At 50.8% G+C, this 23,161-nt stretch overlaps 2 protein-coding genes across 3 annotated transcripts in view; one reads left to right on the forward strand and one right to left on the reverse strand.

Moving 5' to 3' along the window:
* Positions 1-13,586, reverse strand: part of SLA (Src like adaptor) — an 81,793-nt gene extending 68,207 nt beyond the window's left edge. The window contains exon 1 of one of the 2 annotated variants that reach the window (XM_073230162.1): positions 13,415-13,586. The gene's annotated coding sequence lies outside the window, so the exon portion shown is untranslated. Of the gene's footprint in view, positions 1-13,395 lie in introns of both variants that reach the window. The other variant, XM_073230161.1, reaches the window with a different exon arrangement.
* Positions 1-20,872, forward strand: part of TG (thyroglobulin) — a 241,004-nt gene extending 220,132 nt beyond the window's left edge. Inside the window, exons 44-48 of the mRNA XM_073230159.1 lie at positions 587-768; positions 2,776-2,883; positions 17,948-18,082; positions 19,494-19,684; positions 20,637-20,872. Of these exons, the coding sequence (XP_073086260.1) occupies positions 587-768; positions 2,776-2,883; positions 17,948-18,082; positions 19,494-19,684; positions 20,637-20,755 (735 nt within the window). The 3' untranslated portion in view covers positions 20,756-20,872. The remainder of the gene's footprint in view (positions 1-586; positions 769-2,775; positions 2,884-17,947; positions 18,083-19,493; positions 19,685-20,636) is intronic.
* Positions 20,873-23,161: the final 2,289 nt, after the last annotated feature.

The raw sequence follows: 23,161 nt of genomic DNA on the forward strand, positions 1-23,161 counted from the left end.
GGCCCACAAGAGCTGGGAACTTGACCAGCGAGCTCACGACTGTTTCCCAGGCCCAGTACACAGGTGGCTGTGGATGAAGTGTGTTTATCCATATAAAAGTACACAGAAAGCCTTCCTACATTGGACGTTTGAGTCAGTAAACAAAGCTGAAGGTAGTCTTCCTAACAAAACTAGATGACAAGCTGGCCAGGAAAGTAAAGTACAGCAAGCCCAGGGATGTGACCTTGGCAGCTGAGATAATGGCTCACATTCATTATGCACTTATGAAGTGCCTGGCACGTTTAAGTACTTCCCGCACACACCTGTCGGCCTAACTGCAGCCATTCGTGGAGGCGCGCCCACCATCCACCATCAGGTGTAGGGGAGGCAGCCTGGGCTGCAGTGCTTGTTTAGGGTCACACAGCTAGGAGGAGGCAGAGCTGGGATTCCAGGCCAGGTAGTCTGGCCCAGTGCACGTGCACTTACGCACCATGTTCTTCTGCTTCCCAGAAACCTGTAGACCAAGGTCTGAGGGAAACCGACCCTGGCCTTTCAGAATCTGCCTAGATAATTTATATGTGTATATATATATAATTTTTTTTCAAAGCAATTTGAGGAAAGTCAAGGTCGGACCAGTAGCAAAACCGCCTTCTACCAGGCGCTGCAGAATTCTCTGGGCGGTGAGGGTGCCGACGCCGGAGTCCAGGCTGCTGCTACGTGGTACTACTCCCTGGAGCACACCACCGATGACTATGCCTCCTTCTCCCGGGCCCTGGAGAATGCCACCCGGTAAGCCAGAAGCGTGCTGTTCCTGCTGCTGCCCTTCGGCACGGGCCCAGGTGATGCCCAGATCCCTAAAGAGAAGGGGGGCACTTGGCCTTCTGCTTGCTCTGTCCCCTGCATCATGCGTTCAGTCTACACCATCAGGTGACCACCTGCCAGGGATGCAAAGAGGGGCATCCCAACCTTCCCAAAGCAGAGCTGTGCCATCGGCGGGTGTGGACACAGTGCATGCCAGGGATGCCCATTGTATGCTTGGTGCCACGAAGGAGCTGCTCAGCACATGTGTGCCCCACCCAGATGAGGGGACCCATGTCCGCTAGCAAAGTGGCCTCAACCCTGGCTGCCCATGAGAGCTGGGTGGGTAGATTCAAAGGGTGGGATGCACAGAGCCCATGAACATCAGTATTTTTCATAGTTTTCCAGGTGGCTCTACTGTGTAGCATCACACATGGAAAACAGAGGCCTAGACAGGAAAGTTCTATGCATGATGTCACACCCAATCAGGTGTACACCCAGGGCCCCCAAGGCCCATGCAGCCCCTCTCCCCATGGGTGCTCTTTCTGCTTGTGTGTCTCCTTGCTCAAGGTCATTACTTCAGGCTTCCCTCCCTCAGGAAAATCTGCCCAGACCCCCTACCCCAAGAGTGGTCAATGGGTGCTCAGCACAGGCTCTGCTGTCCCCATAATGTCCCTTTCTCAGCACTATCCTCACCCCCACTGCATTTGTCAGGACCGGCCTGACCCCCAGTCCGTGGTGGGCTGACTGGCCCAAGAACTGTGTTTCACATGAGCACAGCAGATGCTTAAAAAAATGCACTTTGAATGCAATAAAGAAAAAGCTAGGGTTCTAGTTCTTCCTGCCTACAGAGCCCCCTGGGGGTACAGCCACCTCTCATGTCACCTTTGAATCCCTCACACCCCAATGTGTTCTGTTTTCCCTCAGGGCTCCCCCTCTAAGCAGAACGATTATGGTTGCTGGTTTCCACATCCTGTCACTTCTTTCCTCTGCTGCGGGAGGTCCTGTGTTCTTTGTCCCTGGGGATGAAGCCAGTGCCAAAGCTCAGAGTCCTCTGCTGAACTTGGCTCTGTGGGGTCAGGATGGACTGAGGGGTGTTGAGGCCTCCTGCCCTGCTTGGTCTCCCCACCAGGAGTCTGGGGTTTCCAGGCAGAGGGTCACTAGCTCAGAATAAAACTTCATCTGCCCACTGGGATCTTGGGGACCAGGAAGGCTTTAATTTTCCCTCTAGTGGAGAGCTCAGCTTTAAACCAGACAGCCAACAGCTATTCCCAGAGGCCTAGCTTGTACCCTAAGAACTCACAGATGTCCAAGTTCGGGACCCTGAGAGGCTCATAACCCAGACTGGACTGGCTCCAATCTGTGCTGTTGAGAGAGCTCAAAAACCCATGTTCTTGCCCCAATTTTGTGTTTAACCAGCTTTCAGGACAGTCTGTGTAAAGTGGGTCAAGAGCTGAGGTTCTGAGGGAGGGTGGGTAATCAAGGAAGGCTTCACTGAGGAAGCAGGCTCCAGTCCTCCTTAGCTCAGGTCTTCATCGCCTCCTGGCCAGACCCAGGCAGCAGCCTCCTTACCTCCAGCATCCTGGGCAGTGCCCCTCCTCAGTGCTCTGTGATTCTCTCCCATCTCTGTCTGCTTTAAAATGCCCAATTATTTTATGTTATGTATTTATTTTACTATGAAATATTTTGCTCCCAAATCTTTAAGTAAAATTGACGTTCTGGGAAGATGCTTGTCCCATGGGTTCTTGACCCTGAGATTGCCATGGATACCAAGTGTGATTCTGGGCAGCCATGAACTAGACTGGACCATGTGCCCACAGTGGAGCCAGCTGTGGCAAGAGGAATGCTGGGGATGTGAGGAGGGTGGGTGCCCTCTACAGACCTGTGCCGAGGAGCTTGTGGGTCCAGCGGACACCTGCCTGGGAGAAGCATTTACCTGGCACAGGTGTCCACAGGACTCGTGTAACCAGACTCCCCTCTCTGTCCTCCTTACACCAGGGACTACTTTATCACCTGCCCTGTGATCAACATGGCTAACCACTGGGCAAGGAGGGCCCGAGGAAACGTCTTCATGTACCATGTTCCCGAAAGCTATGGCCACAGCAGGTAAGGTGGCTGTGTGGCCACAGTGGGTGTTGGCAAATTAAGGGAGTCTGGTGGAGGTTCCTGTCACTTCTGCAATCCACAAGGAAGCAGGGAAAGGGGGGAGGGACTAGAGTACAAACCTGGCTCAATGACTTAAACTCTGTGTGCCTCAGCTTTGTCATCTGAAAAATGGGTGCAATAGTAATAGCCACTTGTCTCACAGTATTGTTGTGGGGGGCAAGCAAAATAAAAGATCTAGAATACACTTTGGAGTGCAACCTTAGCTATTAATGGATTAACCTGGTTTGAGAGAGGAGCCTTCTTTACTAATCTTACATGTTTATGCCTCTAAAAACTGAATGCCTAACTAAACAAAATAGCTTTCCAAAGTGTAAAATGGCATTTTTTTGCAACAAAAGGAAAGTCTTGTGTGCTTCTAATTTATATATCATTCCTATTTCCCAAATAAGTTCAATGCATTTTATAATAATAGTCTCAGGTGCAATAAAATTATCAAAATGGGAAAGAGAAATAAGCAGGAAAAGTAGAAGAGAACCAGTGACAAGGGTGGGGTGACCCTTGGACACAGAATGTAGCCCTGCATTTCCCAGAAGCCAGGGACAGGATTAAAACATACAGAAGAACAAAAGTTTGGTTTTCTAGCTAAACAAAGCAAGTGGAGGCAGGGACACATTTAGTCTCGGCCAGGTGGAAAACAATTCAGAGAGGGTAGCTGGGGCTCAGGCATGTCCAGGGTGTGGGCGGAGGACTGTGGGGCCACAGGGTCTATTTCTTCCTGACCTTACAGCCCTGAGCTGTGCATCTGTGTTGGGAAGCCCCAGCCCCTTTCCCGGTGGGGTCAGCAAACTCCCATATATCTGACGGGATTCTCATAAGCTGCCTCACATCCGATCTCCTTTGGAAAGACCTGATACTTTGCTGAGGGCAAAGATCAGTGCTGTCCTGGTGCTCAGCCCTCCTATAAGCATCACAGATAACAGAATAGCAGGGGTCAGGTCTCCAAAGATGCTAGAGTAGAGTTGTTTATTTTATCTGAGCGTGGAAGCCAGGCCTGCCATATGGAGCAACGACATCAGTTGCTCACATCCATGGTCTCTATGTGCAACAGAGAGTTGGGGTATAAGAACGCCAACTTTAGAGCTGGAAGTTCAGCCCCTCCAGTTGCCAGCTGTGAAGCCTTGGCTAGCTCCTGTGCCTCTGATCCTCAGTATCCTCATCGGCAAGACGAGGCTAGTAGTTTCCCTTGCAGGTTGGTGTTAATAACATCTGGGACATAAACTATCCAGCTCATAAGAGGGCTTTAATCTGTGTAACTTCGCATCAGCATCAAACGAAATCCTATAAACATGCCCATTTTTCACTGTGACTGGCAACATCTCTTGGCTTGAATAATGGCCACCTGGAGATACCAGTCCCAATCCTGGAACCTGTAAACATTACCTTATGAGGACAAAGGGAGGTTGAGCATGCAGTCAAGAATCCTGACCTGGGAAAATTACCCTGGGTGATCGTGATGGGCCTGAAATGCCATCACAGGTATCCTTAGAAGAGAGGCAGCCATATACAGAATTTTATTGTTGTTGACAACCATTTGATCAATAAATATGAGAGATGCCCTCTCAAAAAATAAAAAATAAAAATAAAAATAAAGAGAGGCAGGGGGACATTTGATACACGTAGAAGAGGAGGCGGCAGTGGGACCCCAGAGGCAGAGGTTGGAGTGATGTACCCACATATGAAGAAACACCAGCCAAGAATCCACTGGAAGAGCAAGAAGTGGCTTCTTCCCCAGAGCCTCCAGGGAGAGTGTGGCTGCACGGGCACCTTGATTTCAGATTTCTGGCCTCCAGAACTGAGAGATAGTAAATTTCTGTTGCTTTAAGCCCCCAGTTTGTGGTAATTGTTACCTCAGCCCCAGAACACTAAGCCCTTCCTCAGGATGTTCTAGCTTTCCTAATTACCCATTATTTACCTCCTTTCCCCTGATAGATTATTCAATTAATACAGCATTTCACAAAAACATCCAGAGGTCAGCAGAGTTGAAATGGTCATCTCTGTTTTCCAGAGGAAGAGTCTGAGGTTCAGGAAGCTCCACACGATTTCCCTAGGAACAAGCAGAGGTTAGGTATAGAGCGGCAACCTCCCCATAGCTTCTTTGAGCTCCAGAGCTCTTTCCAGTAAAACATGTGGTTTCTCTACTTAGAACTATTTATCATTTCAACCTGATCCACTTCCTAGGTTCAAGCAACTGGCTCCAGACTGTAGGAAGGAAAGTAAATGGCAGGCTAAGGTTTCGGTAAGAGAGCCTTTGGGAAAGAAGGAATGATGAAGAAAGCCAGTGGTTTGAGGGAGATGAAGGGACCCTCATAACCCAGTGGCCACCCACAGTCAGGGAGGCCAAGCGTGGGAAGCCGTTTCTGGCATAAGCCTTGGCTGCATCTCCCAAATGCCAGGGCTCTCAGGAGCTCACTGCCAGCGCATGAGTTCTTCGGTCTAGTTCTCTGCCTTTCTTCCTATTAAGGCAGAGATTATAACACAAGATGAGCCACTCTTGTTGCAAGTTCATCAGAATCCTTAACCAGGTGTGCATGGCTGTGGGCTCCCAGATTCACAGTGGCAAAATGGCAAGGAATGCATCTGCTACACGGGGACTAAAACAATCACAGCAAAACCAAACAGCTGATCCATATGGTTCCAGCCAGAAGCAATAATGCTTTGCCCCACCTGGGTGAGTGTCCTGGGGCTGCCATAACAAAGTGCCACCGCCTGGCTGGCTTAAAAGAACAGAAATGTGTTGTCTCACAGCTCTGGAGCCTGGAAGTACAAAATTAAGGTGTCAGCAGGGCTGTACTCCCTCCAGGAAGGATCTGTTCAGGGCCTTTCTCCTAGCTTCTGGCCGCTTTGGGCATTTCTTGGCTTGTAGATGTCTGTCTTCCCTCTGTGTTTGTATCTGAATTTCCCCTTTTTATGAGAACACCAGTCATATTGGATTAAGGCCCACCTTGTGTCTTCATTTGAACTTGGTTATCTCTGCAAAGATCCTATTTCCAAAGATGGCCACTTTCTGAGGTCCTTGAGTTAGGGCTACAGTGTATCTTTGTAGGGGACCCAGTTCAGCCCATAGCAGCACCAGAGCCCTGCCAGGGAGATTCCTGAATGGCAAGGGCCCACAGTGGTCTGTTTCAGACCTGGGGTTCAGATGGTCCTCAGAGGAGCGATACTTGCACAGAATCTGAATTGCACTCTCCGTCTCCCGTGGCCAGTGTGGGCTTCTCTGTGGCTGAATAGCATCCTCACACTCCTCTGGGGACCCACAGGTCGGGCTCCACTGTGCAGATCCAGGGAACCTCCCTTGAAAGGAAGCAATGCTCATCAGACCCTCGCAGAGCGCCTCCTGGGTCTTCACAGTCATGGCACCGCAGGGCCCAGAGACCCTCCTGGCACAGAGGGGGATGTAGTAGGAAATCATGCAGACAGACAGAAGGTGATCCAACCACCTCATTTTACAGGCTGGGAGTGGGTTCTTTCCACTTTGGTTTAGAGGCTCCTTGGGGCTCGGTTTGGTCATCTGTAAAATGGGAGTAGGGAGGTGGGAGAGGTCGAAGCACCAGGTCTTCACTGGCTCTGTGGAGCCCTGGACCCAGGGCCCCCGGAAGGAGGAGAGTGAGATGGAGGTCCAAGCTTTCCAGCCCCTTTCTCTCTGTCTCACTGACTGAGCTTCTAGTAAATTCCCTACAGTTTAAAACCTCCTGGGCTCGGTCACCTTTAAGTGCCTTTAACTCTCATGTTCCATCATTTTGGAGGAAAGACACTCAGAGTCACTGAAACATTTCACAGGCAGAGATGTTCCCACATGTACAGAGGCAGAGAGTATCCCCGTTAGAGCAGGGGCGCTGGGTCAGCTGCCTTGATGAGAAACCCACCTTGACTCTTAGTAGTTCAGTAACCTATGGCAAGTCATCTAACTCCAGAGGACTCAGTTTCTCTACCTGAAAAAGGGGGATAATAATAGTACCTACTTTAGAGGGTTACTGTGATAATTGGTTTGTATACAGAACAGGGCCTGGCAAACAGGAAGTGCTGAGTGTCACATTATTCTTGTCCATCAGAACACATTGTTGACAGTTCTCCATATCTGGGTCACCTCTCCCCACCCCGGCCACAGCACGGTGCGTCTGTGCCATAGATGCTTCAATCAATGAATGAATCACAGAAACTAATGCATTTAATTGTTGGCAAGTTTATCTTTTATGCCTGAAAAGATATCTCTCTCACTCTGCCCTGGAGCTGTCACATGTCTCATTTATTTCTGGCCCAAATCTACAGACTTAAAATATATGTGTATGCCTTACATTTCCAGCCATCTGTCTTAGGCCTCCATTTCTATGAGCATGTATTAGCTTTCCTGGCATAGCTAGTGAACAAAACACAGTAAATTATCACTTTCTTACAGACTGTTGTTAATTGATCACAGCATAATAGCATGGCTCCTTAAGTGCTCCGTGGATTATAGATGAGATTTTCTCCCTGAAATTGAGGCCCAACTTGTGTGAGGAAGGAATTGTTTTAATGGATGGGGGAGGAGTCAAGGAAACCGAAACGAGTGTGAGAAGCAGCTTCCATTTTGAGTTTCAGATTCAAAGAATCACAGATTGTGATTTCCAACTACTTTATTTCATAGATGAAAAAACAAAAGCCCATAGAGGTGAAGGGGTCATGTCCCAGCCCCAGAGCTAGGAGGTGGCAGCCAGGACCCAAACCCTGTCTCCTGCCCTCTCTCTGATTTTCTTTCAATTGTACCCACTTCAACCAAAGCCTCTTGAGTTCCTGACATGGCTAAGTCCACTTAGTAGCTGTGTGACCTTTGGCAAGTTGCTTAACTTCTGTGAGCCTCCATTCATCCTCACCTGTACATGGGGAGATTCATAGTACCTGTCCTGTAGGGCGATTGGAGGGGTTCAGGGGGACGGTGCCTGCTGCTGGGGATGTCAGGGGGGTGGGGGACTGTGCATAGGTGTGCACAGTTCCTGGCAGCTTTGAGTTCCATGGCTGTTGGCACCAGAACAACACTTGCCAGCTTTCTTTTACTCAGTTCTGCTCACTGGGGAGATTTGAGGCCTGTTTCCTCCATCATTCCTGTCCATAGCCTTCTGTTTCAGGAAAAGGGATTTTCAGTGATGACCATAATCCAGGATTTCCTAGCCCAGCACTACTGACATTTCAACCCCAGTGCTGTAGGGGCTGTCCTGTGCATTATAGGGTGTTTGGCAGCAGCTCTAGCTCCCACCCACTTAGTGCCAGAAGCACCTCCACATTTGTGACAACCAAGACTGCCTCCAGACATGGCCTATGTCCCAGGGGCAAAATTGTGTCCACTGAGAACAGCTGCTGGAATCATTACAACAGGGGTTGTTACTAACAGCATCTGAAGGGAAGAGCAGCCCTTTCCCTCATCCCTGACTGAGTGCAGAACCCTACCCTGCCGGATGCCACCCCTGGCCCCATGGAGCTCCCCGGACAGACCCCAAAGGCCCCTCAGCTCCAGAGCATGGCAGACACTTCTGTTAAAGGCTGAGCTGGAGGCTGCCGGGCCTCTGTCCCCCAGCAGGGCCCTGGCCGGCTGCCCCCTCCCAAGCCTGAGGCCTGGGAGTTCTCCCAAATGCCTTGCCCAGTTATCCCTCTCCCACTGCCTCCTGCATGCTGCCAGGGCCCTGCTCCCCTTCCTGCCGGGCTCCGCGGTGCCTCTTGTTGACTCCGAGTTGATGTCCTCTCTAACCAGCTCCCTCCAACGGACACACTGGTCCCAGTGCCTTCTCAGGAGAAGCCCCCATTGCATTCTCTGCAACTCATGGGCAAAGGACTCCCAGACCCTGTGGTCAGCCCAGGCCTGGGGGGCTGTCTTCCCAGCCCTTGTCCAGGAGCCAGGTCCCAGCAAGTGTGGCGGGGAGATTTATGCTCTGATGTCATCTGTCCTTGGAGGGTCTAAACCCTGGCTCTGCCCCTTTCTGAGGCCTCTCAGCAGGTGACGGCCTCCCTAAGCCTTGGCTTCCTCATTCAGAGGCTGGGGCAACAGCAGTACTTACGCAACTGCAGGGCGATCAGGACTCAGCAAGACAGTGTGAGCAAACTGCCTAGCTAGCTGCCTGATGCGACGCTGGCACTCTTCAGGTGGCCACTGATACTGCTTAATGTGGTAGGCTGGAAGGGCCCGCAGTGGGGCCAACAGGTCCCAGGAAGAAACAAGCACAGTGCAGGCATTTCCAGGTCCCAGCACCAAGAGCGGCGGCTGGAGGGCATGGCCCTTCATCCGAGGCTCCGGGCTGGGGCTGGCCTGTGGTCTCCATGGGAACTCATTCCGGCTGGGTGCAGCTGGTGTGCTTCAACTGTGTGCTGTGTTCAGGTCCTCAGTCCAAAGTCCTTGGTCCCCAGAGTCCTCAGCCATTATTCTCACATGCAACAGGCAGAAGACATTTCGGGGAGATGGAACTCGGTTTATCTCTGATGGAGGCCTGGGGGGCAGGGGTCTGGGGATTACACAGCCACTGGCCTCCGCAGAGGATGCTGGACAGTTCTTTCATTTAGGGAGAAGCAGCTCAGCCTGAACACACATGGGGTTTGAATTCCATCTCTTCTATCCATTAGCTGCCTGCCTTTGAGCAAGTTCCTTCACCTCAAAGTCCTCATCTATAAAATGGGTATAGTTACATCTACTTCATAGTGTGAAGACTCAAATCAGGGTATGTTAAACACCTGGCACAGTGTAGATGTTCAATATTCTAGTTATTTTCCCTGTGGGAAAAATAAGGCTCTGAGAAGAAAAAAATTCAAAATGACTTAAGAGGCAGTAATTTTCCTCCTTTGTAAACTGTCCCAGCTCTGGAAAACAAAGCCATAAATCCTAGACTCGAGACACTTTGTACACCACTGCATTTGCATTCTAGACATTTCTGTGCATTCCAGAGGCCTAAAACATTCCAAATTCAAAACATTATCTTTTCAGTTGACTATCTTCCTGAGTTTGTTGGAATTAGCAAACCAAAGAAAATATTAAATAGCTAGATTCTTGAATTGGGTCCATTGGCCTGGCTACATCCTGTGTGATTCACAAGATTATTTCCCAGTTAAGATAGAAGTAAAATCTTTTTCTGAAACTGACCACTCCAACCTCACGATATATGAGGGGTTGTGCTATACGTTCTCTTCAACATTGATTCGCTAAATGTTCACCTACTGCACGCTATCCCCGTCTAAATCTAGAGATGGAGCAGCTGGCAGGACAGAAAAGGTCTCCCTCTTGGGATTAACACTGTAGTCAGTGGGGGGACTCATGAGTGTCTAAGGGTAGTTTGCAAAGAACACACAATACACACATAATAAGCAGAGTAAGTTCAGATTATTGCCATAGGAAGGAGAAAGGGGAAAAAAAGGCTTAGAAAGTGTGAGGGTAAAGAAGGAGCCAGGGAGCTGGAGTCTCTTGAAGAGGAAGATAGTGGTTGGAGATGTGGAGTAAAAAGACAAGGTCTTACAGTTCACATAGGAGTTTATAAACAGTGGCAGGCAAAGAGAGAATATTTTATCTGAGTATGATGGAAAAGCATTGGAGATTTTTAAGAAGACGTGTTACATAGAATACACATTGGTCTTTTCTTTCATGCCCCAAACACAGCTCACTAAAAAACAGGTGTTTTCTTTTTTAACTAAAATGTAGAATAGAAACCCTGTTAACCAGTGTGATCATTGAATAGTTAATCAGGCAAGTCAATTAAAATGGTAACTTGTGAAAAGTGAATAAGGTAAGTATAGGCCTTAAACTATGTATTTTAACTCGTAAGCATATAGTCGTCCATTCGTTTGCCATTCCAAGTGCAGGGTCAAAATCTTGACTAAGAAACTGCTGTCTGAAGCTTGCCTTTTGAAATTCTTGCAAAACCATAACCGTAATGCATGATCTATAATTTCTAGTTTTGGTTTCTTGAAAGTGGGGTATTCACATGATATTTAATTAAAATCTGTTGTTGCAATGACAAACACAACTGGCATATAAACAGGTTAGAGACAAACACAGACACATGACTTCCTGGTGAGACTAGATGCATTGGGCCAGGAAAATTCAGGCTTTTCTAGCAGCAGTTAATATGCTTTATGTAGGGAAAAATTGTCCAGGCTAATCCAGCAACTCTGTTGAAAGCTTTGCCTTTACTGCAAAACAATATATCATCCGGCCCTGCTGGGCTTTAGGGAATTGTGGAAATGATTGAAGTATTTCACTTAGGGGGGGAGTAGGATTGTATAATGTAAAGTAAGTCAGGGAGCTTGCTTTTCAAGAATCACAGAGTGAATCCTTTCGTAAAACACGAGCCATTTGTAAAACATATAAATACCTTCTTGATTAATTCATAAGCAGATTCTTAACTTTTGCAATTAGATTTGCCCAAAGAGAAGCACACATACAGGCGTCTGTTTGTAAATTATTTAACAGTGTTCCAACCCCTCCAAAAAAGTTTTTTAAAGAGCCTGAGAAGCAGAGGACTTCAATTCCTGCTTGTTCCCAAATTTCCTTCTCCAGAGGAAGTTATCTAAAGATACTGGTGAGAGATAAGAACGGGAGTATATTTAATGGGAATGAGGTCAATAAACTTCCTCCTGCAGACAGAACACCAGGGATAGAAATCTCTGGAAAAACAGGCTTTCATATCGATCAGTTGGGCTGAGCAATGAGCCTTTCCCCAGCAGAAGCCTCTTAAACCCATTATCAGAAGAACAATCTCCATTATGCAAAAATGTGGCTTGTTGAGGTCAAGAAAGATGTTATCCACCCTTTCCTCATATTGAGTGGAGCCCAGCTCAGGTCATTATGTCAGCAGGGCCCAGAGTCTGGGCTTCCTCTGAGCAGAACTTCAGTCTCAGTCATGCTCCCTAACCAGCCCCAAATATCCACGGATGGCGGCCCCCTCATCCTGGGAGCAGAGCTCAAGTCAGGAGCTTGCGCAGTGTGTAATCTCTGAACTGTGGCTTTTGGCTTTTGACCTGCTGGAATGCAGGCTTAGCCTCCCTGCAAGTCTACACCAGCAGGATTTAAGATGAGCCAGTAGCATGGCTTAAAGGCGAGGTTGGGGGACATTATGCAGAAAGGACCAGCCTTCTGTCTTTCCTGGAGCACTGCCGTGACCCGTGAGTCCTCAGGTCCAGTCTTCCTTCCCACATCACTCCAGGAATAGTTCTAAGGGAAATGCAGGTTGCAGGTTGTTTGCTTAGAAACCCCCAGTATCCCATTCCTATCCCCTTTAAAGAGTAGCCCTCAATTCCTCTGGCCTCAGGTCACACACCTTTCACAGAACCAGAGCCTCAAGGACCTCAGTGAGTACGCAGTTTATTGGTTCACAAGCATTTCATTTTCCAGCACCAGGAAAAAGTCCCATTTCACTTTGCAGCACAACCTGCTTCTCAGGACAAGACAGAGGCCCAGAGCTCTGTGTTGCAGCTGCCCACTCCCCGTGCCCAGCCAGCCCCGTCCTGCTCTCTAGGTGAAGCTCAGAACACGGCCTACACCCTGCACGCCCCACACCCCACACGCCCCACACCCCACACGCCCCACACGCTGAAGCCCGGTCATCACAGGGCCAGCCCACTGTGATCGCCCCTCCCTGCTGTCCACTTCTTGCCAACAACAAGTGGTATTCCTTTTCTCTCTCTTCTTACAGGGCTCTGTAAGAAATTCTACCAGCTGTCTAGCATACAACTCACAGAATTTTATTTTTTAGAAATGGTGGTATATCTGCATTTTCTTTAAGAGTGTGGGCTCCATGACACAACACCCGACCTCTTCTTCATCTTGTATTCTCAGCCTTCACCTATTCAGAGCACCACACACAGTAGCCTTTCGGCAAATGCGGCTCGAGTTTGGTCTCATCCTGATGTCCTGTGTTTTGCCACCACCCTCACTGAACTACACGCACATCCGGAAACTGAAACCCACACTCGGGTCATCGCTGAGCCTGTGGTGGGTCTGTTCCTCCCTCAGTCTGGCTAAATGTGGGGCCACCGACATCAGCAGCAGTAGCCCTTCCTTAGCTGGCGATTTGTAATTTTTAGAGGGGATCCGTCCACCGCCAGTCTATGAGCATCCCGTGATGCCATGTGGGAGGCTGAGCAGGAACAGCACACACACTCTACAGACCCAAAATCCAAGGCCGCTGGGAAAGGGGGCTTGAGCCAAGCCCACCCGGCTTGGGCAGGGAACTTTCTGGTCCCCACATCCACATGTGACAGTGAGAAGACCCAGCCCTGGTCTGAACCCGAGACGAGTAACTGTCAGATGAGGGGGAGTTTGACCAGGGTGTTACTTCCAAAGGCAGCACATGACAGCCAGAAGGAGATCACAACCCCCTCTGTGACCGCCGCAGGTTTGGGCATAGATTCATCAGTGACCAAACCCACCCCAGGGCAGAGGACCCAGACGGCTCTGCACGCACTGTCTGCCCCCACTTGTAGGCACTGTGGCCACTGCAGTACCTCAGCTGACTCCTTTTACCTCTGCCGGGCCCTGGAGTGTCTTCCGTGTCCCTCTCTGCCGATGCCGAATCCAAACCCCTCCTTCCTCCCGAGGGTCCTGGGACTCTCAGCCAGGGCCCAGGGCCCTCTGGTCCCAGACGCCCTCGTCCAGGGCTCGCCGTGTCTGCCTTCCTCCAGATGTCTGCCCGACGCTGCTCGAAATAACTCCAGCATCCTGATAAGGATCAGCCTGCGGAGGAAAAAACAAAGCAGAGGTCCTCATAAACAACAGGCTCTCAAATTAAACTGGTCAGAGGCTGGGAGGCCAGGGGTTCCCCAAAAAGCAGTGCTGTGTCACCTCTTGTGGTCACAGACCCCACTGGGCTGGAGCCGGCGGTGGCATCTTTCCCAAGCCCATGTCCCCCCATGTCACATGCAGCCTCAGATTGTCTGTGGCCGGAAGACTCGCACCATGGAACTGGCAAAAGCCAGTTGTTAAACCTGTCCTGGCTGACCATCACGGATCTTCTAGAGGATGTCCTGAGAGCCGTGGAGCCTCGCCTCGGAAAGATGCGCCTACACAGCGTCACACCACTCTACGTGCAATGTCAGGGCGCTCACAGTCCCCTGAAACCTTATCATGGAACCCCCAGACCAAAGACCCCCATTCCAAAGCCTTCCAGTGTTTCTCACAGGAAAAAGGGGGAAAAAATGGCCATATGAGCCAGAAACCCAGCCAGAGATTTGAAATGTTTTATTGCCAAACCTCATTCAATGTTTGGAAGCATGACTGTGCCGCCATTGTACAGATGAGGACACTTGAGGCCCAGACGGGTTATGTATCTTGTCTGAAACCGCGTAGATATGAGGTGACCGAGGAAGGGGACTGTGAACAGTGGCCTCTAGGATCAGGGAATGGCCCTCAGGTCACAGCCAGCGAGAGAACTGAAACTGGCTCCTCTGCTTCAGGGAACTGAATTCCATCCCCACCTCACCGAGAGGAAGGAACGAAGTCTGCTCACCCCTTGATCTTAGCCAGGAGACCTTTGCCTGACCTTTGAACTCCAGAAACTGTGAGGGGCTACACCTGTGTTGTTTGAAGCCAGTGGGATTGCGGTAACTCCCAAGGGCATTACACTCGTCTCGGAGGGACCTCTGAGCCCCAGGCTCCTTCCCTTCCACGGCGCTGAGGAAGAGCAGGCCGGGGGGCGGGGGAGGTGGGGGTGCTGCCTGTTAACTCCAGGCATCCCTGGTTCCTCCGCCGGCACCCGAGGGGCCTCCCCAAGACCACGCAACCCTGGAGTCGCAGCCTGGGGCTCCTTCCTGGCTTTGCCACTCCATGGTTACAGGGCCTTGGCAAGAAAGTGTCCTGTGTGAGCCAAAGTTTCCTCTAGGGTAAAACCTCTCTGAATTACTCCAACACAGTCAATTCACGGTGCCCTTGAGAGAACAAGGGGCACGTGATTTTTACACTACCAAGCGTGGCTGTAGAGGAGAGGTGATTTTGATGACCCCTGTTACAACTTCTATCTTCCTGGCATATTTGGCTTTGTGTTCCTTTTCTCTTTATAATCTTAAAACATCACTAGGCAGCTGGGTCATTTGTACTTTTTAGTGACCCTCAGCCCTCTGCCCACAGGTAAAGTAGACTGAGAACAGGACTTGGGGCCTAGGCGACTCAGCGTCAAGGCCTTGCTCTCCCATGTCTCGGGCATTCACTTCATCTTTCTGAGCCTCGGGTTATTGCCTGGAAACTATGCGGATGGTAGCATTTAATTTCCCAGCTAGTCCCGAATGTTGGCGGCCAAAGGCCTGCCACAGTACCTGGCACATCATGGTCCTCGGGGCATTGTCCTGGGCAGGCGCTGAGCAGAGCTGGCTGCCAGAGGCCCACTTGGCAACCACAGAATCTGGGCTCTTGTCTGAGCTTGACCACAGATGTTTCTGGCATAGAACAAGGGACTTAGCTCTTCAGGTCCCAGGAACTGTAAAATTAATGACACTCCCACTTCCTGCTCCCCCTCAGGAACAAAGGAAAGCTTAAACCCACACAAAGAGGGTCCAGGGTACCCAGCAATGGTTGTAAAGAGACCCCACACCCAGTGATTGGCACCTCCCCTTCCTGTATGGCTCACTCAGTCTCCTTTCCCTTCTCTGATGCCTTCTAGTGTGGCTCAGGATTGATCCGTAGTAATCACCCTAATAATACCTGGATTTGTGAAAACATGTGTTTCAATAGCTTCCGCATGTCATGGCTGGTTAGGTGTGGTATTTCAGGAGGAAGAAACTGAGACAGAGAAGTCAGCTGACTCATCCAAAGTCCCACAGGTTGTGAGTGACAGAGCCAAGCCTCAGCTGCTGACGCCATCATGCGCTGCACCTTCCATGCCCTTCCATGCTGCAGCCACGTGTACATCTGCTGAGCATCCTATGGTCCCAGCAGGAGTTCCAGGTCTTGAGCCCTCGGAAGCCCTGGCTAAGCTAGGCACCTGAGCTTCCAGCCCCAGCGCCATCCCTGTTGGTCACCACAGTTCCCCGCCTGAGCAGGGGAGGGACAACAGGGAAGGTGCTTTCTTAGCTTGAAGTGCTCCCTTTTGTACCCCTGCACTCAAGGGTCCCCTTTCCCAGTCTTTGGATAATCCCAGTGAATCACTCTGATTGCTAACCAGAACCAGGCTGTCTATTCACAGAACATTGTAGCTGTCTTCATATGCTGATTTAACCTCTGCACAAATTACCTTTATCTGGAAGCCACCTAGTCTGAGCCCTTTCCCAGGACATGCATCCGTTGGGCATATCTGCCCATTATCCCAGCACAGATGAGAATCAGTGGCAGCTGTCTGAGCCCCAGTTAGCGGGGCTGCTGTTCCCATAGAGATGGCGATTCCTCAGGAGTAGAATGATGGATGAGAAGGATCACTGCACGTACCTGTTGGGTACCTACTACACACACCATCTTATTTTGACCATCACAACAACCCTGTGAAGTAAGTATTGATAGCCTATTCCACAGACGATGAAGCAGGGAATTAGGGAGGTCAAGTAATTTGCCAGAGGTCACCCAGCTTGAAAGTGGAGAGAGGAACTAAGACCTAGGGATGGTAGCAATGTTCCTGATCCGATTCTGCTGTTCAACTTGCTGCATGTCTCTGGGTAAGTCAGACTTCATTGACCGTGGACTTCATTTTCCTTCTCTGTAACATTGAAGTTTAGCTGTTGCAATAAGTTGGGGCCAACTGTGAGGTCAGGGGGCACAGGCTCCATATAAGACCATGCTCACATCTGACACCAACAAATTCAGGGGGTTCCTCACATCACCCTCGGGTTTCTGCATTCACTAGGAAGACTCACAGACCTTGCTGGAGGCTGCACCCCCACAGCGATGGTTAGCCAGAGCGCACATGAAGACCAGACAAGGGAGGAGCATCAGAGCACGGACCCCACGAGGGTTTCCAAGGCAAAACTCCTCGTCCCCTCCCCGTGGAGCCAGGAGGGGTGACTCTCTTGGCACTGATGTGTGACAGAGCCCTGGGGTAGTGCCAGCTGGGACGCTCACCCAAACCTGGTGTTCAGGGGTTCTCCTGGGACCCTGTTACACAGGCATGATGGACGGCCCAGGCGGTTAATCTCAGTCCGCAGGTCAGCTGATACCGTGTGAACCAGAGCACAGCCCGCTAAGTCACACAGTTGGCCCTCTGGCATGGCCAGCCCCACTCTACCACTGTCAAGGGAGGCCACATTCACGAAAGATCCAGTGTGGCCGGCCCCTGCCCTTAACAAAGACACTCCTGTCAGGTAGGATGTGCATTACCTCCCAGACGCCGAGGACAAAGGCCAGCCTTGTCTTGGGGAAAAGCCAAATTCCTCACTCCACAACTGTGACATCCCCCAGGTTTTCCACTCGGGGGGAAACTTTGACTTGGAGCAAATTCCTTGACTTCCCGAATTCATGGGGCACTCTCCATGTTCACGCCCACAGACCCATGCCCCACTGGACTGGTCGCCTAGTGCCAGCTGCAGCCCAGTCCATTTCAAACTGCTCATCTGGTTTTCAAATCTCTATTCCGTCCTGCCTACTGCTTATTAAATACTCAGTTTAGTCAGAGCATGTATTTATTGACCTGCAACTATGTGCCAGGCACTGTACATGGATAAATATCAACCTTGAAGAGGTGTTGAGAACGCAAGTAGTGTATGAACAAGGGCACAGAGAGGGGCCTCAAAATATGAGCTATTTTGGACAGATGTTCAATTAATATTATAAGTATCATGGTTGGAATATGGTTAAAAGAACATTCTCTTGGAAAGTTGCTTACAGACTTCCCAGAGAGTTGGATGCCCAGCACTGGGTGTGCTTCAATCAAGAGATGCGCCATGGATCTGTCCCAAGGGGGTCGTTGGACTAAAGCCCGAGGCAGACCTCAGCCTCACTAAGCACTGCACAGGAATCCTAAACAAAAATACAGAAAAGTCTTCAACTGGGGAGGAGGAATGGTTTTTCTCTCACTTGGGTTTTCCAGCAGTTTATTGTTGCTCTAACATTTGCTTCTCCTTATTCCATGTGTTTTCTCAGCCTGGAATTGCTGCCAGATGTTCAGTATGCCTTCGGGCTTCCCTTCCACCCTACCTACAAGGGGCAGTTTACTCTGGAGGAGAAAAGTTTGTCACTGAAAATCATGCAGTACTTTTCCAACTTCCTCCGGTCTGGGTGAGTGGGCCCCATGCGCAGGGCTGTCCATGGGCCGCCCCTGCCCTTGCTGAGAACAAGGCCACACTGGGCACCTGGGCTCCCTAGGTGCTCCTGTCACCTGCTGCTGCCCTCCCTGTCTGTCCCCCCTTCCAGTCTAGACTGCCTTTGCACACATTAACCCTGTTGAAGAATATTTCCAATCATACGGTCTCTTGTTTAGCCATACTTGGTGGCCCCAGGTCAGGGTTTCTCAACCTCAGCACCAGGGCTGTGTAAGTCTTGCATTGGGGCGTCCTATGTGTTGCACGCCTTTGGCAGCATCTCTGGCCTCCCCCTACTAGACGCCGGTAGCATCTCAGCCTGCATTCCAGTTGTGAGAACAAAAATATCTCAGGCATTGCCAAGTCCCCTGGAAGGCAAAGTCACCCTAAGTTGAGAACCTCTGTCTTTTGTTATCAAATTAAAATGCTCAAGACCTTTCTAGCACTGCCCCCCCCACCCCCCCACCCCCAGTTACATGCCTCTATTCCCTACCATGCAGCATGCTCACTGTTCCCACTTCCAAAGCTGGTTCCTGTTCCTTCCACCCTGTGGTTTCCCTGTCTCCCTTTATCTCTTTGCCAGACATACACTGGTCACCTGGCACAGTACTCCATCCCCTGGAAAGGTAAAAGTCATGGCTCAGCTTAAGCTACTGACATTCTGAAACAAAGCCCAACCAAATTTTAAAGCAAAACAAAATTGAACTTTATACAGTTGGGGAAGTTGAGCAGAAAGACATTTCTCTTAATTCAGGATTTAGGAGATGTGTTGTGAGGTAGTGACATCACAGGTGGGCCTGAGAGGAATAAAAGGATATTCAGGTAGGCAGAGCAGGAGAAGGCCGTCGCCGAGAGGGGCGCCTGTCAGCACAGGCACCTCGGGCTCACGGGCTAAGAGGCAGACCTTGTTTGGTGAATGGCAGGAGGCCGGCTGGCGCTGGCTCGCGGGCCGCAGAATGGCACACCCTGGAGGACGGGCCTGGCGGCAGGTTTGGGAGGGGCCCGAGGGTGTGACCCCTCCTTCACAGGGAGGCCGACCCGTAGGTGGCAGACGAGTCTGCCTGGCTCGAGGCCCACCCTGCCACCCAGGCCTCGGACAAGGGTATTCCAGAGGCTGGCCGCGGTGTCCAGATGGGAGGACACTGAGGTGAAGCCCTGTCGCCCTCTGCTAGAACAGGCCTAAGAGCAGAGTCAGATTTAACTGTTTGCGGGGGAGCATTGCCGAGCACCGCCCTGGATCCAATCAGGCAGGTTCAGAGCCTGAGGTGACACCTAAAGATGTGTCATCCGGTCCTCAGAGACCGCAAGTACAAGAGGGAAGTGAACCCAAGTGACAGAGGGAAAGACAGGCTTCCCTCATGGATGTTTGGTTCTTATCGTTTTTCCAGAAATCCCAACTACCCTCATGAGTTCTCAAGGAAAGCACCTGAATTTGCAGCCCTCTGGCCTGACTTTGTCCCCCATGCCGGTGGAGAGCGCTACAAGGAGTTCAGTGCCCTGCTCCCCAGTCGACAGGGCCTGAAGAAGGCCGACTGCTCCTTCTGGTCCAAGTACATCCGGTCTCTGAAGGCGCCGGCAGGTAGGGAAGCCTGAGCAGCAGCGGGCAGGCAGGGGGCAACGCCGGCTGTTGATCCTCCGCGCGTGGTGGGATGCCTGGAGCGCACCGGCGCCACTGGTCACTGGGATGCCATCGGCACAGCCCTTTCCCCTGAGGAGCTCACAGTCTGGGGGGGTTCCTCCTTGCCAAGGACCTCCTGTTGGCGGTGGGGGGCAGGCGGGGGAAGTAAGAGAGAGAGAGGCATGGGGAAAGGACACAGGTGGTGGAGCCAGCCTGGAACATTGGTGTGGGAAGAGAAGTAGGGTCTTGAACTTCATCCTCACACCCCTTGGAGGCCTGGGTACAACATCCTGGAGAGGGACTTCTAGCCAGGGAGAAGTGGGCATCTCTACCTCTTCCTGCTGAAGAGGTGTTACAGGGAGAAAACGAACCATAACAAGGGCACTGGGAATACATGCAATGTCCTTAAGAAGCTTCCAGCAAGTGGGGGAGTGAGGGACATAACCAGTGAATGTTCTTCCGCTTCCCTGATGCCAGGACGGAAGTCTGCACCCAAGCTAGCGAGAGCCCTAAGGAGGGAGCGCTCCCTTCTCCCTGGAGGGCCTGGGAAGGCTTCCTGGGAACGGTGATGCTGGGTTGAGGTTTTCAGAGTGACAGGAGGTCCTCAAGCAGAGAGAGATAAGAGCAGAGCTTCCAGTAGGGAAGTGACCTTGGCCAGCATGTTTTAGATTCTCAGCTCTGCTTTTAGCTTCCAAGGCCAAGTGGCTCTCTGTGGATGAACCCAAATCCAGTGCAACCTTAGCACGTCCCTACAGCCGGGTGATGAGTCGGCTTCCAGACCGCTGAATATGCCCCACTGTGACGCATTAGTGAGCACACCCACTGGAGGCTGCTGTCTCTTGGAGCCAAAGGGGAAGGTGAGGGAGGAGAAGTCCTGAACCTGACTGCACCACACTTGCACTTCCTGTTTCAGATGACACTGAGGACCTGCTGTCAGCAGGGCGTGAGGAGGAGGAGAGGCCAGCTGCCTCTGGGCTGAGAGAAGACCTCCTGAGTCCCCCGGAGCCAGGCTCTGAGAGCTACAGCAAGTGACCAGCCCCTGAGATCTCCACCACCTTGCCGACCCCACCCAGGCTGCCACCCTGGGCACCTTATTTGCTAAAATACCCACTAACTTTCAATAAAGTGTCTACATTCAGTAAAGTGAAATATTGGCGACTCAGATTTGTTGATCGAAGACAGTCCTTAGGAGACACCAAACTAGAACTTAATAATCTTCCTGAGGTTTGAATCCAGACTGATGTATCTTTCCAACAATTATATGGAGCGTCCTCGGTGCACCAGGCCCTGTGCTGGGTGCTGGGGAGACAAGGGCCCTGTCCTAGAGAGGGACAAAAAGGCAAGTAAACACACATTTACAGTGACCCAAGTAAAGAGCTCCATTGAGGCCAGACCCCAGAGTGACACAGCCCCACCTGCATGTTAGAAAGGACTCTCTTGTGAAGGTTACAGAATGGAGGTAAAATGACAACTGGGCCAGTGCAATATTCTAAGCAAGGGACGGTAAGGTCTAAATCCAGGCAGTGAAAGTAGAGATGCCAGAAGACAGATCTGAGAACCATTTAAAAAGTCGACCTGATAGGACTTGGTTGTGAGAGGGGAGGAGCAAGGAGACAAAATCATCTCCCCTACTTTGGGTTGATTCGGTGTCTTGCCAATGGGTTTCAGCCCCTGGCAAGTTCACTATGGATTCAATGTGACCAAAGAAATGATGGTAGAATGTTCTTGGGATGAAAGGGCTTTATTTCCACGGTAGCAGGTCAGTCACTAGAATCCCATCCACTCAGAGCGAGTCTGCATGCAGCAAGCCGGTCTCTGCCTCTGGGCCTCTCTGCCCATGCAGCTGTCTCAGTGGTTCAAACCAACCCACATCTGGGTCCTTGTGACCTTCACGGGTCCCTATAAAGTCTTCCTTCAAGAAGCAGGCCATATTTCCCTTTGTACTTGAGCCTGAGGATAGAAGCAGAGCGTGCTGTGCTCCACAACCTGAGGAAGGGGCTGCACCTCTCCCGGAAGAACCCGCACTTGCCAGGTCCTTCGGGCTTTCCAGCAGCTTCCAACCAGTTTGGGTTTCAACTGAGGAGGGGCCGATGCCTCGGGCGCCAGCAGGGCCTCCACCCGCACCTGTTCGTCAAACCTCTGCTCCTCCATTTCTGGGGCTGACGGCTCCACTACATCCTTCACCTGCCCCGCGGCCCCTGGCAGCCTGTGCTCTCGGGCTCCTTCCCGGGCCTCTGCTCCTTCTCCTGCTGCCTCCCCCAAGCCACCACGACATCCTTTACCATGTCCACAGCACTTCATAGTGACACCACTTCAGTCAGCACAAATTTTCTTTCTCTTGGGGTGGACCCCAGTCCTCCACCCCTTCCCAGTACACATGTCCACTGGGGGACACTCAAATGTCTCCCTGTCCATAGGTGCACCCTGCTGAAACACTCCTCCCATGAGGGCAACCTTTTCTTTTCCTTGGTCAGCAGTGAATCCTGCTGATTACTGCCAGTTGTCTTGCCAATGGGTTTCAGCCCCGGACAAGTTCACTGTGGATTCAATGTGACCAAAGAAATGATAGTAGAACATTCTTGGGGTGAAAGGGTTATACCCAACTTTATTCTTCATTGTGGCAGGTCAATCACTAGAATTCCGTCCACTCAGAGTGAGTCTGTATGCAGTAAGCTGGTCTCTGCCTCTGGGCTTCTCTACCCACCCAGCCATCTCAGTCTCTCCTCGGTGCTGCCACCACTCCAGTGTCATCTCTGCTCTCCTGCAGCCTTACAGCTGCAGAGTACTGGGCGGAGCTCTTTATATAGAGCCAATAACAACGTAATGCCCACATCTGTGTAGTGAGCTAGCCAACCAAGGTCAGGTGAGAATACTGGCCACAGGAACCTTCAGTTTATCCACATTTGGGTTTCCAGATAAGCAACATGTTTGTTATTCACCCTCCTAAGAGACATATCTATGAAGGCAAATCTTCTGTTTAAAAATCTGTCTCTCTTTCAATTACACATACACACAATTAACCCAAAGTAAAAGCAGTTTGTCATTTACACATATGATCTCACTTGATACTATACCAAACTGAGTGAGTCCTATGTTGGGACTATCACCCCCATTTTACAGATGTGGAAGGTGGGGTTTAGAAAGGCTCATGATGTGCCTAAATTAACACAGGGAGGAAGAGGATCCCCGGTCAATTCAGGTCTTCTGGTTTCTGTTTCCTTACATTTCCTAGACTTCAAATAATTCTACAGCTATGTTGTGTGTCCTGCAAAATCTACAGATAACCCCAGGTCGACTCTAACCTGTCTTATAAGGTCTATCAGTTAGGATCGTTCAGCATAGGTACCAAACACCCAACTAAAGTGCTTTGACCAAAAGATACTCCCAGGGGTGGGTGGTCCTAAGATTGATCTGTGGCTCAGTGATATCAAGGGCCCA

The sequence above is a fragment of the Manis javanica genome, chromosome 2 (genome assembly GCF_040802235.1).
Source record: "Manis javanica isolate MJ-LG chromosome 2, MJ_LKY, whole genome shotgun sequence".
NCBI classification, from domain to species: Eukaryota; Metazoa; Chordata; class Mammalia; order Pholidota; family Manidae; genus Manis; species Manis javanica.